Here is a 13,977-nt window from a genome sequence, read left to right as displayed (position 1 = left end):
AGACTCAGAAATGACATCATACAGCAACCGACTTCAATAGAGTTTGATGCTAGCATGTGTGCAATGTTAACATTTTGAGACTAAAAAGTCAACAGATTGATAAAGTGCAACGGAACACAACAGAAGGCAGGAGGCCCGAGACACATTTTTAAAACTAATAAACTACAGACACCCTAGCAACGGCATAGCAACACTCTAAAAACTCTATAGCAACTGCATAGCAACGGTAAAAACACTCAAAACACCAACTGCATAGAAACACTTTAAAACTCGAAAAAATCTTAGCAACTGCATAACACTGTAAAACACCCTAGAAACACCCTAAAAACTCAAAACACCTTAGCAAATCCATAGCAACACTCAAAACACCTTAAAAACTTGAAAAACCTTAACAACTGCATAGCAACACTCAAAACACTCGAAACACCTTAGCAACTGCATAGTAACACTCTAAAACACTCAAAGCACAATCAAAACACTCTAAAAACATAAAACAACTTAGCAACAGCATAGCAACACTCTAAAAACACACAACAACATCATAGCAACTGCATAGCAACACTTAAAACACCCTAGTCTTGTAGTGGCTAGTTCTGCATAGACAAACACAGGCATAAGCACAGAAACAAACGCAACAAAATAGACGAGTAACTAAGTTTTAGCCTATTTACTCACCAAAAGCAATTCTGATTGTCATTTGGAAGAGTACATTTGAGAATAATAAGGCTCAAAGCCAGAGAGCTGATGGAGGTGTTTCAGGGAAAGATTAAGAATCACACAGAGGAGGAACACCGAGATTACGGCTGATAACCATCAGAGCTTTGAAAACAAAACACGACCCGCTGAGATTAGAGGGGCTTTTTGAAACTGCAGATGTTTTGATACATGAGAATGCCAAGCAAGTGAGCCTGGAGACAATCTGAAGGGTTAATGTGATCCACAGCTGGAGATGTCAAAGGTGTGAGCTGGTTTGGAGGTGTTTGGCCCGGCTGATGGAGAAGCACTTCACACTGCCAGTGCTCTCCGGCTCATAATAAGATTGGCATCTAAGCCATTACACCTCAGAGCCTTTCAATCACTACAAGTGAATAACTTCAGCACCCGACCACACAGAAGATAAACGGCACAACAAAATACAAACAACACTTACTCAAGCATGAGAGAGAGCACTGGAAACATATTCTATGTGTGTATGTGAATGCAGACGCTTCCAGCTACACAGGATCGATTTCATGCATCAATGCACTCAGAAAGGCATCAGCTTTGCATGTTCGTCTGATTCTGCTGTAATTTTGTGTGAAAATGAAATAATTCTACATCTGTCTGTTTGAGAGTTGTGCAGGGCCTTCACTGCTCATTCAGGGCCAGAGAGAGAGAGAGAGAGAGAGCAAAGCAATGACACTGAAGTCACGCTGGCAAGGCCAGTTTTAGTGATGTGCCTGTAAACATTAATGAGAGCGGGAGAAACTGATGATCAGGGTCACGGGGTCAGAGAAACACTCCTCTTCTGTTTTCAGCTCATTCTCATTTCAGAGTAACTAGTGCTGTGTGCTCTGCATGCTTCTCACTGGCAATTAAAATAAAGATTTTTTTTTTTATATATATATTCTTATTAAAAGAACAGAACTAAAATATGTGATAAATGAAAAATACAATTTTGGCAAAGCTTTTTTCTGTTTGAGAGTTGGTCTAGGCTAAAAACAAAAAGAAAATAAAAAAATAAATAAAGCAAACGAATAAACGGTAGTAGCAATGATAAAAAAAAAAAAAAAAAGTGGCAGAGTTTAGGAAAACATTGTCCAAACAAACCTCAACAAAGTGACTACACCAAAAGCTGTAGTGTGAAAATACTTGGGTTATTATATTATCAAAAATAAAATTAATAAATAAAATTAATTATATCATTACTTGAAACAAAAAAATTAAGCAAAGCAAAATATAAGAAGCCCTTTAATTTTTTTTTATTCCTAACTAAAAACTTAAAACTGATAAAAAGACATAAAAATGACAAAAACATCAAATCTAAAATGAAAATAGAAAAATAAAATCTAATTCAAAATACTAAAAACCATAATAATACATTATATAAATAATACTAAAACAAATGAACACAAGTGCTCATTACAAGACACATCTATTGCAATAAAACTACTTTAATCTGTGACAAAACTGTTTATTAATTTTACAACTAGGGCATTTCAAGGAACATCTCATGCAAACCATGCGATTCACTCAGTCAAACAGGTCAACCCTGAATCACGCAGAGAACAGAGCATTCTTGAGGGACCTTTCGCATTCTTTGTTTGTTTCTTTTGTGCTTTTTTTTTATAAAGTTCATTCTGAATCACAAGAGGCCTGCAACAACAGCAAGCAGCGAGCAAACAACAAATGTCATCATGTGCAAATTGAGTCACACTGGCTGAATGGAGAGCAGTTCTCAACCTGAGAAAGGTCACGCTCACCAAACTACACAGAGAGACTGAGAAACAAGAGCGAGAATCAGCTACTATCAGAAAGACATGATGTCCTCCGGCAACACGGGGAGGAAGCAGCCCAACCGTTTTATAAGCAGATGAAATGCTGACATCACAAAAGCCAATCTCTGGAGGTAAAAATCACAAACTTTATGAGACTTTATGCAGGGCAGAGACGTGCTCTTAATAATGCATTGCTAACTTTCACACCGAAACCACGATCATAAAAACTGCAGTTTACAACGAAAGCACCTCCAGCTCTCCAGAGGACAAGAGTTAATCTAGCTAGTTTTTTGAAATACAAAACTATACTGAGCTACAATGTTTCTTTCTCTCACCAGAGAGAGAAAAACATACAGGGCGAATAAAAAAACCCCATAAAATCACAACTTTAGCACACTTTACTGCACAAAACTCTGCATCTTACAGTCAAACAAAATAAATAAATTCATAAAATATACATTAAATTATGCACAATTATTAAACTAAATTTTCATTATTTTATACTCTATTTTTAAATATTTTATTTTTATTTAGCAAGGATAAATATAAAATTTATATTTTAATTTATGTGTGTGCTTTAGTATATTAAATATATAATTTTTTTAAAATTCTTTATAAAATCTAGTGTGTATATATGTATATACATATATTAGTACTGTCAAACGATTAATCACATCCAAAATAAAACTGTGTTTACATAATATGTGTGTGTTCTGTGTATATTTATTATGTATATATAAATACACACGTACAGTATATATTTTGAAAAAATTACATGTATTTACATGTCTATATTTATATTCATATAATTTATATTATAAATTAATATATTTAATATATAAAATATCATTTTTCTGAAATATATACAAGCATGTGTGTGTATTTATATATACATACACACACACAGTATATACATATATATGTACATATAGACATGTTGTAATCTTCCTTTTATACAGCAAGCATACATTAATGTGGGGTTAAATTAAATTGGCTGCTGAAAATGAAGTTTTGCCATTATAGGAATAAAATATATAACAAAAGCAAAAAATAGCAATAATATTCCAAATTATTACTGCATTTTTGATCAAATAAATGCATGTTGAGCATTAGGGACTTTCAGAAACAAATCTTACCAACTTCAAACTTTTGAAAGGTAGTGTATTCTAAATAAATAATAATAATAATAATAAAATAAATAAACAAACACACATACATTTCTTTGAATATAATGTGAATTTTATGGGTGTGACTGTGGCATTACCTGATTTGCATAATTACTATAATTAACTGTGTGCTAAAACAACACTATCAGCAGGTGCAGTTCATTCCTAACGAGAGACGTGCTGGAGAGATGACAGGTTTTGGGATAAAAATGTGTTTAAAACTCGCAGGATCACATTTCAGAGTAACCTGAGACACTTTTCTGAAACAAAGCTCAAATACATAAAGCTTGCAGCTCAAACATCAACTGATTTTAAAATGAATTCAGAGTTAGCATAGATAATCCAGACGGGAAATGAGAGAGCTTGTGATGTGTGAAGACGGCACCATCTTTAGATTTTATGCAAGCCACAAAACAATTACTATGCACAGAAGTACTGATATATAGAAAACTGATTATACACTAACTTTACACGAACAAAGCAATGTACACAAACACTAAATATTTGCACCATAAATCTGAAATCCACACAGTTGTCAGTATCACACCTGTAATAATGGGACTCTTCTCTAACACATCCAACCACTTTATAACATAAGAGTTAATTCACCTGGATAAACACACATCCACATCACGTGAAATCTAATCTAGGATTGTCCATTATCTGAGCGCAGGCATCTTCATTCCACATCACCTGCATTCTGTGATGAATGTGACTGAAGGTGTTAATCACACTCTGGAAGAAACAGAAACACTATTTCTGGTGCATTAGACTGATTCACAGCACAGGCCTGTTCATTACGGGCATGTATTTACACCACGACAAGATGCTACAACAAAACAAAAGCATCCCCTGAACCCACTCACATAGCCTGTGAACATTCACTGTATGACAAAGTGCCATATTTTTGAGTCATTTTTACAGTTTTTTTTTTTTTATTACTTGTAATCAGTAACTACCCAGCACTGTTCCTGCCATTTAATATCCAAACACCCAGAATAAATCAGTTACAGCATAAATATAAGGCTTTGTAGACAAATACCGCTCAGGGTATGATGAACAATAATATTCTAAATTTGAAAATATTACTTGATTCAAATTCATTTAAAATTTAAATGGAATTTTATGTAATTATTTAATTAAAAAACAATCAGATTTTCACCTGTGAATCAAGTTACTGCGTCTCATTGCTCTCAGTGTGAATCAATTTAAGGCTTTGTAAACAAATAAGGTATAAAATGAACAACAGTATTCAAATTTTTTACATTTTAACTAAAATGAAACTAGCATTTCATCTAATTTAATTTAATCTAATATAGTTTATTATAATTATTTAATAAAAAGATGAACATACTTAAATTAACTTCTTAAACTTAAATTAAATTAAATTAAATTAAATTAATCTGAGAGCTCTCAGACCCTCCATAAACAGCAAGGGTCCTAACATGATCAAGGTCCAGAAATGTAGCAAGGAGATCGGTAAAATAATCCATGTGACTTCAGGGGTTCAGTCATTTTACGAAGCTACGAAAATACTTTGTGCGCAAAAGAAGGTCTTACGAGTTTGGAACAACATGAGGGTGGGTAATTAATGACATAATTTTCATTTTTGGGTGAACTATCCCTTTAAAGTATGACATGAACAATTATAATCTTAAATTTTAAAATATTAGTTAAGTTAAATCATTAATAATATTGAAATGAAATGAGATGATTTTCACCTGTGAATGGAGTTGCTGTGTCAGTTTGCAGTCAGTGTGAATATGGAGTCGGTGAGCAGTAGGGCACACTAAACAAGCGCTTATCCGCCTCCATCAGTGACGCCCACTGAGTGCGTTACAGAGAGGGTGACGGTACATTGTTTTCCTGCAGTCTGGTGCACCTGTTGACTCCACTTTCCCGCACCTGCGGGTGGAGGGTCTTCCATCAGCGCTCCGGCACGCAGGTGGCTGCAGCGCGACTATGAATTCCAATATGAAAGCCTGACCCCCGACCTCTGCGCCAATCAGACCCCGACACACAAATCCAACACAATCCCAGCAGCATTGCTCCACAGCAGAAGAATACATCAGGAACGTGTTAGTCACATGGAGAAATCCAAACATTTCATCCTGCCAAAGAGTATGTCTTCAATACCGGCACAGATAAATGGGAAAATAACTCAGAACTTTACAGAAGATCTTATTTTGCTCTTTGAACATCAGAACTTCTCATCACCTTCGCACATCTGAAGATCAGGGCCCGGTTGCATAAAGCACCTTAAGTTTTTCCCTTACGTATGACACTTAAGGCATGATTTCCCCTTATCTAAGGGAATGACTTGAGGGTGTTGCATACAATCCCTTAAACCATTCCCTTAGTTAAGGGAAACCGTATATTTCACAACAGCGACCCAGGTTTTGCCGTTAAAAATCTACTGTTGCCATGGACACGTTATTTGTTAATGCAGATAGCGGTGTAAGTTTTCACAAAAACATAACATTTTCAGGGACTAATGTGAGTAAATCCATATTTAAATGCAAAGGGACAAGATAGTCATTTTATTCGTATCCAAAACGAGGTGATGTGAACATTATGAAGCGCTAAACACTCCTATGCAGTGTATGTTTCATTCATACTCGAAGCCGGAGGGCGCTGTCGAGCTGAAAGTCCATTCCGGACACATAGAAGTATCTTATGATGGAATACAGCAGCGATCGCTGGCTGCAGCTTAAGCTAAAAGCAGAAATGTAAACACAATAAACACAAGATTGCCCTTTACTTCCAACAGCAGATCACAGATTTTTAGTGCATTGCTACGTCCTCAACAAGACACACGGTTTGAGGCATCATTCACGTAAGTTAGGCACCAAAAATAGTTGGTTTAAGAATAATTATGAGCAAAAGAAAGAACTCCTGCCTGCTCAGTGCTGGGTTGATTACTTACAAATTGTAGTCTGATACAGATTACATGACAAAAATTGTAGTTTTTAACGTAATTCATTACAGAACACATACTTAATATTTGGAATCTGATTACGCAATCCAGATTACATGTAGTCAGTACCTACCCAGCACTGTTCCTGCTTCAACATAAAAAATGACAATTACGCTGTGAAACAAGTAAACGGTTGCTTCAGATCAGGGACTCTCAGAAAACTCTCCAAGTCTGCGACAGGAAACTCAGGTCTGACTTCCTGCTGGCTGTGAAAGAGCGCTAAACCTTCATCTTCACAGTCACGCTGGACGCGGTTTGGCAGAGGAGTTGAGAAGAGAGGCATGAATAAAACAAAACACAACAAGAGACACACACACACACACACACACCGAGATTCATAATTCATGGCTTTCATTTCAGCAGCAGCCACACTTCTGACAGAGCGAGAACAGAGCGAATTCACACAGGTGCACACGGAAACGCTACATGCCCAACACACACACTAACTGATGTTGCACTGATGGGAGAAAAAAAATAAAAAATATTTACAAACATATTCTTGGCCATTTCTGACTGCTGTTTCTAAGCAACAGCAGCATGTGTTGAAGAGAGAGATTGAGTTAATGTAAGCGATGCTCCCTCTACACGACTGCACGTTTCTGATGTTGCTCCAGCGCAAAACCAAAAACAGAAAATCAACTCAACTCAACTAAGTGAGGAAAAAACTTGCTAAATGAATGAACAGCATTTCAACTAGTTCATTTAAGTCAACATCAAACCTCACCGGCAACCCATTTTACTTGCAGAAATCAATGCTGACAGAAAGTCATCCTAAACAAACAAGTTAACATTAAGCAACAGTACTTCCAATTTTATCAACAACAATCTTGCTAACACATCTCACAGACTGCTTTCTGCTCTGGTGACTAAAGAGTCTGGGCAACAGAAACATCACATCATAGGAAACACCAGTCAGCAAACAGTACTGAACACATCTACTTACTTATTCTGCATCATGTTCATTATGACCCAGTCGGCAGGATACACGTTCTTCCCAATGAGATCCTTAAACATGATAAACGTCTCCATGAGGAAATCCTAAAGAAGAGTCACAATGTTTGGGATGAACCAGACATGACAACAACATGCAGAAATCTGTAACAAACATTTAAGGCATTTATACAATTTAAAAAAAAATATATATATTATATTATATTATATATAATTATTAAATGTAAATAAATACATACGTAAATACATAAATAACAGCTTTTAATATAGTATTAAATGCTGCTTTTTTTTGGACATTATAATGTGTCCTGTACAATTTCATTTTTTCTAAGAAAAAATGACTTCATGATTTACAGAAGACCAAAAATATCATTCAGTGTAACAGTAATTCATGCAGCACCAAAATACTAATTAATTGTTTTTTTTAAATCTTTAATCTTTGCCGCATCTACTACATTTGACTCATTTGTAAGCAATACGTTTTTAATCGTTTTAAATATAAATACTTTTTCCATTAATATATTTTGATAAGTGCAGGTCAGAATAACTACATCGTTTCATTTTTACATAAATGTGTTACCCTGAACAACAATGAAACATTAATTAACATTAACATTAACATTAATTTTGACATTGCATTTTTACAAAAGTTGTTTGAAACATTAAAGTAGACACTTTAGTTGCATGTAATATTTGATTCTGTGTATATAAAAACACTTTTGTAAATTAATTTGATTTGAACACCATAATGGGATCTCTTATCTTTGATCCCCCACATGTATTTTTGTCCAGCTATAATACTGGTTCACAGGTTGATGGCTAAAAATGTTTCCATGTGGGTGTAAAGAGTTCCTCGAGAAGTTTTTCTTGGAATTGAATGGAAACTCACCACCACGTCCGTGCGCATCTTCCCAAAGGTGCTGATGAGGTGCGTGTAGTGATAGTCGTCCATCTGCCGCAGAGTGGCCGTCATACATGCCACAAAACTGCCCTGCAGAGAGAGACAGACAGACAGCTGATCAGTGACAGCAGAACACCTAGAGCACCTGTCAATCAAACACTGACAGGAGCAAAGACCTGCTGTTGAAGGTCCATCAACCCTTCAGAATGAACCACACACACACACACGTAACAGCCACTCGATGAGGAACTTCACTGAGAGACAGAACAAAATGAAGACGTGCAGCAATTCCAAAAAGTATTACTCATTAACAGCACTTCTGACAGAAAGTAATGTGGTGAGCACTGAGTGTTTGACATCAATATTTCTCCAATCTGATTACAGCAGTCAGAGACACACTAAAGGAATCTAATGATACTTCCACTTTCCCACATGCGGGAATTGGGACCAATATAACATGCAATTAACCAGAACCCAATTGCTAAGAAATGAAACGGAGGGGAAAAACTCATTTAAGATTCAAAACATAACAAAAAGGCAGCAAAACACCTTGAACAAGCAGTGGAAATCAAATATGTGCAGCGTATTAGAAAGTGTCACATTACCTGCTGAGGAAACTATTCAAATGTGATTTACGTAATATTAAAGATAGGTAAGTAAGAGAGAAAGTTAATAACTAATGCATAACACAGTATAAAGCCTATTTTAATACAAAACCTGAAAACAAGCAAAAAGCAAAGGCATAGTTTCTTTAAATAATTTAATCATTATTGCAGAGGACATTTTTGACGTTCTTGGTCAAATAGATTCAAATATTTTGTCACTTAAAAAAAAAAAAAAAAAACTATTGAAGTTTCATATTCACATGCAACTTAAATATTTTAAACTGTAAAACTTGTAGTAATTGTCAAGAGTTTAGAAACATGATTTTTACATGTTAATGAAGCGTCTTATGCTCAAATCTAAAACTAAAAAACCCAGTAAAAACAGCAATATTGTGAAACATTAATTTTAAATAACATATATTAATAAGTTAAGCAAATTATCATTAATTTATTAATAGCATATTGCCATTTTTTAAAAACAAATGAAATATATAAAATATAAAATAAATTGTAAAGAACATTTGTAAAGTACAATTTAAAATATGCAGCAGTTTTTAAAACTGATTTTCATTACTATTACAGCAAAACATCTTACATTTCTTCATGTATTATCCATTTTCTCTCTCCATCTTGTCTTTCAAAAATAGCCTTTTCCAAAAAAAAAAAAAAAAAGAGTTCAATTAAAAGGGTCAGAAAGAGGGTAGAAAATTTAAAATTAAGTTTTTGATGGAAGAAACCTTGACTAACATTGTGAGTGTACTTGAGGGAGAAAAAAAATAATAATTAAATATGACAATGCGTAGGAGTCCTTTTACTTTAAAAGGCACTTCATTCATCTTTGCTAATTTGCAGCCATCTGAAAAGGAGGAAGAAAATTTCCAGCAGATTCCACATGAGCAAACACTGCGAACAGCAACCAGCCGCACACGAAGCCTTTGCACTTTGAAAGTGTGACAGAGGCTATTCCGCGTTTCCTCGCGTTTCATTTGCAAGTCTTTCCTGCAGCGGTAATTAGGTCTGGCCTACATAACTCAGCAGAAACACAACACACAGCTCATGTTCATGACAAGCGCCCCTCTTTCTCTCTCTCCGTCTCACCGTATGAAGAAAAGACTGGAGAGGATAAGACCGAAGAGGTAAAACTGGGGTCTTTTGTGAAATATTCATGCTCTTCAACACTGAAGTTACAGTATTTGAGAGGCACAAAGTTTATTTTCCTGCCTGTGTAAAGACACAGTAAACACAGTTAGCCTGGAGTGAGAGATTAGTGCCTCGCCGTTCTGCTAATGCGGTTCCATAGCTAATATTTGTGTTTACTGAACATCCTATCTGAGCCTTTGTGTTTGAACAGGACTCATAATGACAGACAAGACCAGCATCACACACACATAACACAATATCAATGCCGTGAAGTCAAGATAACTCCGGTTTAGTCCAGCGTATCATTTACTCACCTAACTATTAACTCCATAACCAAAAATGATGGTATAAAGTGCTGAAGAAAGCCTGTAATTATTGAGTGAAGTACTGTAAAGATAATAATATCTTCTACAGCAAAGGAGTGCTGACAGCTTACACTGATACCTAAAAACAGAAGATAAAATGACAAGGACGAACGATAGGTCAGTTCTTATTATATTAATATTTAAGGAGTTAACTGAGGATTACGCGAGTGATTTGAGTGATGGACAGATGAGATTCATGAATGGAAGCGCTGGCAGAAAAAACCTCAGTAATTCAGAGCCAGAAATGTTTCTTCTACAGGCAGCCAAAACTGAATGAAAGTGCCAGTAAACGCTGGCTTCAAATGAGTCCAAACCAGCAGCCGTTCACGTCTGAAATGAGTGATGCGCAGATATGGTGTCCTGCTGTGAGATCTGAAGTGAGGAATAATAACTCTCTCATTCAGCGTGTGTAAGCGTGCCATTACTCCTGATGAAGAATCCTGTTTTTTACTAGAAAATAACAGATTCCTGCTGTGTATTACTCATGCAGGAATTACACATGATTGAGTTGCTCTGCAGCGGAGTCCTTCAAATCACCTGATCACACGGAGACCCGATCTGCTCTTCAGAAATGTGTCGGAGAGACTGGATGTGCAGAACAAGAGCTGACGCCAGACAAAACCTCTAAGACAAATCTTAACTATTTTCTTATTTTGTTTATTTAAAAAAAATAAAAAAAATGTATCCACGTAATTATCTACTTGATTTATAGCTCTATTCTTGTACTATATAATAATAATAATAATAATAATAATAATAACAATAATTCGTTCTTTGTTCATGCAATAGTCAATGCTTTGGCAATACTGTGCAAGTCATGCCAATAAAGCTCACTTGAATTGAAAAGAAAAAAAAGAAAAAGAAACGAACAATGAATAGATGGAAGGAAAAAAGAAAAATAGATGGATGGATAGACAAAAGATGAATGAAAAGAGAAAAGAAAAAAGAATGAGAAAAGAATGGAAACAAAACAAATGGACGGATGCAAAAAAGAACAATGGACTGATGGATGGTAAGAAAAATAATAAATGGATTGGTGGATGATAGAAAGAAAAATAAATGGATGGATGGATAGAAAAACAAATGGATGGATGGATGGATGATGGAAAGAAAAACAATGGATGGATGATGTACGGACAGTAAGAAAAACAGTAAATGGATGGATGGATGGATGGAAAGAAAATAAATTGACAGATGGATGGATGGATGGATGAAGGATAGAAGGAAAGAAAATCAGATCAATGGAGAAAAGAAAAAATTGAAGGACTGGAAGAAAAAGATGGATGGAAAGAAAAAAACAGTAGACAGATGGTTGGATGAAACAGTATGCAGATGTGTAGCTCTCAGATTGTGACATGAACATCATGAATTAATGGTGAAATGATGGAGAAGGCTTTTAATTGAGTTCAGATGACAGGCCTCTCTCTCTCTGAGCGGACGGGAATCCTGCAGCCGATCCACTCTCATCTCAGCAGACAGAGACAAAGGCTGCATCCTCTAAGGTTCATCTCTCCCTTTATCTGTGTTGTGCTCCTCAGCCCGTTGCCATGGAAACTGTTTTCTTAAGGAGGTCGATCAAATAAAAGTCAGAGAGAAAGAATGAGATCTTGCTCAAGAGTTTCAACGACTTCAGCTCCAGAGATTCCTCAAGGTCAGTCTGTGCAACACCAGCGAATCATCAAACACACATAACATATCCAGACACCACTGAAACTCTGGAAACAAACGTTTATGAAGTGGCCAGCACCTTGCACAGCCAATCAAAAAGCCAATTAAAGCAACTTTGATCAAGACAGAAAATATGACCGCATGCAGATTTGCATACTACTGGTGTACTCTTCAATAGTGACAGAAAAGGTTTCAAAAGTTTGACATTTTTAATGTTTTTGAATAGAAGTTGCTCATGCTCAATAAGGCTACATTTACTTGATCAAAATATCCCGTAAAAACTAAAAATTGTGAAATATTACAATTTAAAATAACAATTCTATTTGAATGCATTTCTTTGATCAAAGCTGAATTTTCAGCATCATTACTCCAGTCTTCAGTGTCACATGATCCATCAGAAATCATTCTAATATGCTTATTTGCTGCTCAAGAGACATTTCTGATTATTATCAATGTTTGAAAACATATTTTTGCGGAAACCGTGATACATTTCATGTTTTCAGGATTCTTTGATGAAAAGAAACTAAAAGGGCAGTATTTATTTGAAATCGAAATCTTTTGTAACATTATAAATGTCCTTACTGGTCACTTCTGATTTAATGCGTCCTTGCTGAATAACACTCCACTATGCAACATTTAAATGGAAAAAATGTTTTTAAAAGTTTGCTTAAACTTTCAATCTTGTATTCCTTGACACTTCAGACCTTAAAACTGAAACAGGATAGTCACAAAACTATCAAACACTCACTTGAACGCAATTCAAATATTGCACAGCACCACAGTAAACATTTGCAGAAACAGCTGCAAAAACACAAAAATGTCCTCTGCTGGTGATAATCGCACACCTGCACAGCAGAAACTGCCATTGTAAGCATCATTTACAGCTACAATTTGGCTGCAGCACTTCTATGCTGTCAATCGAACACCTGCAGAGCGAACAGTGCATGTCAATTAATGTTGCAGCTTTTATGGTCAGAAGTTGAATATCAAGCAGGAAAATCCCAAACCGGACTTTGAACGGAATGCAGCATCAGCTCAAAAAGCGTATATACTGCATGCACACTTCAAAAGCAATGCCATGCAAATTCCAATGCAAAAACAGTATGCAGTCTGGGTAGTTTCAGAATCCTGTTTTCAAGATGCAATAGCAGGGAAAAAAGAAAGACGTGCGCCTGGCTGAACATCGTTCACATCTAATGGTTTTGTATTCTTGCTTCAGGTCGAGTCAGTTTTATTACAGCACTGGAGCATGTTCATTTACAGCTAAATCACACTAATTAAATAATGGCTCTGTCAGTTACAAATGGAGCCGCTAAGACAGAATCCCTGTCCGCTTAACTGAAGACATGCCGCTCCTGTAGAGACACCAGCAGGAGCCTGGAAACATCTGGAGCAGCAGAAACATCTGTGTGACGCACAGCAGGAAAAAACCCTTGCAGGTGAAATGCAGCTATGCAAGAACAACAGCAAACTTAAAGGGACAGTTCACCCAAAAATGACAATTTGTTGTTAACTTAAATCACCCTGCAGACCATCCAAGATGTAGGTGACTATTTTTCTTCAGTAAAGCAGTAAAGAAGATTTTTAGCTGAGAGAGAACCGTGGTCCTTGGTGGTTCAAAAAAAAAAAAACAAGTCAAAAGGCACTTTGAGAGTTAAAAAAAAAAAAAAGCATATCAGGCAACACAAAATTAATACTTGTGGCTCCTAACAATATATTGAGGTCTT

General features: G+C 35.8%; 1 protein-coding gene across 2 annotated transcripts in view; it reads right to left on the bottom strand.

The window, feature by feature from the left end:
• Window positions 1-13,977, bottom strand: part of dock1 (dedicator of cytokinesis 1) — a 304,321-nt gene that overhangs the window by 102,023 nt on the left and 188,321 nt on the right. For both annotated transcript variants that reach the window (XM_058793231.1, XM_058793232.1), the window contains exons 28-29: window positions 8,461-8,562; window positions 7,564-7,658 (exon numbers count right to left, since the gene is read on the bottom strand). In XM_058793231.1, the coding sequence (XP_058649214.1) occupies window positions 7,564-7,658; window positions 8,461-8,562 (197 nt within the window). The remainder of the gene's footprint in view (window positions 1-7,563; window positions 7,659-8,460; window positions 8,563-13,977) is intronic.

Source organism: Onychostoma macrolepis, chromosome 12, assembly GCF_012432095.1.
Source record: "Onychostoma macrolepis isolate SWU-2019 chromosome 12, ASM1243209v1, whole genome shotgun sequence".
Classification (NCBI taxonomy): Eukaryota; Metazoa; Chordata; class Actinopteri; order Cypriniformes; family Cyprinidae; genus Onychostoma; species Onychostoma macrolepis.
This window is presented reverse-complemented; position numbering and strand designations above follow the sequence as displayed.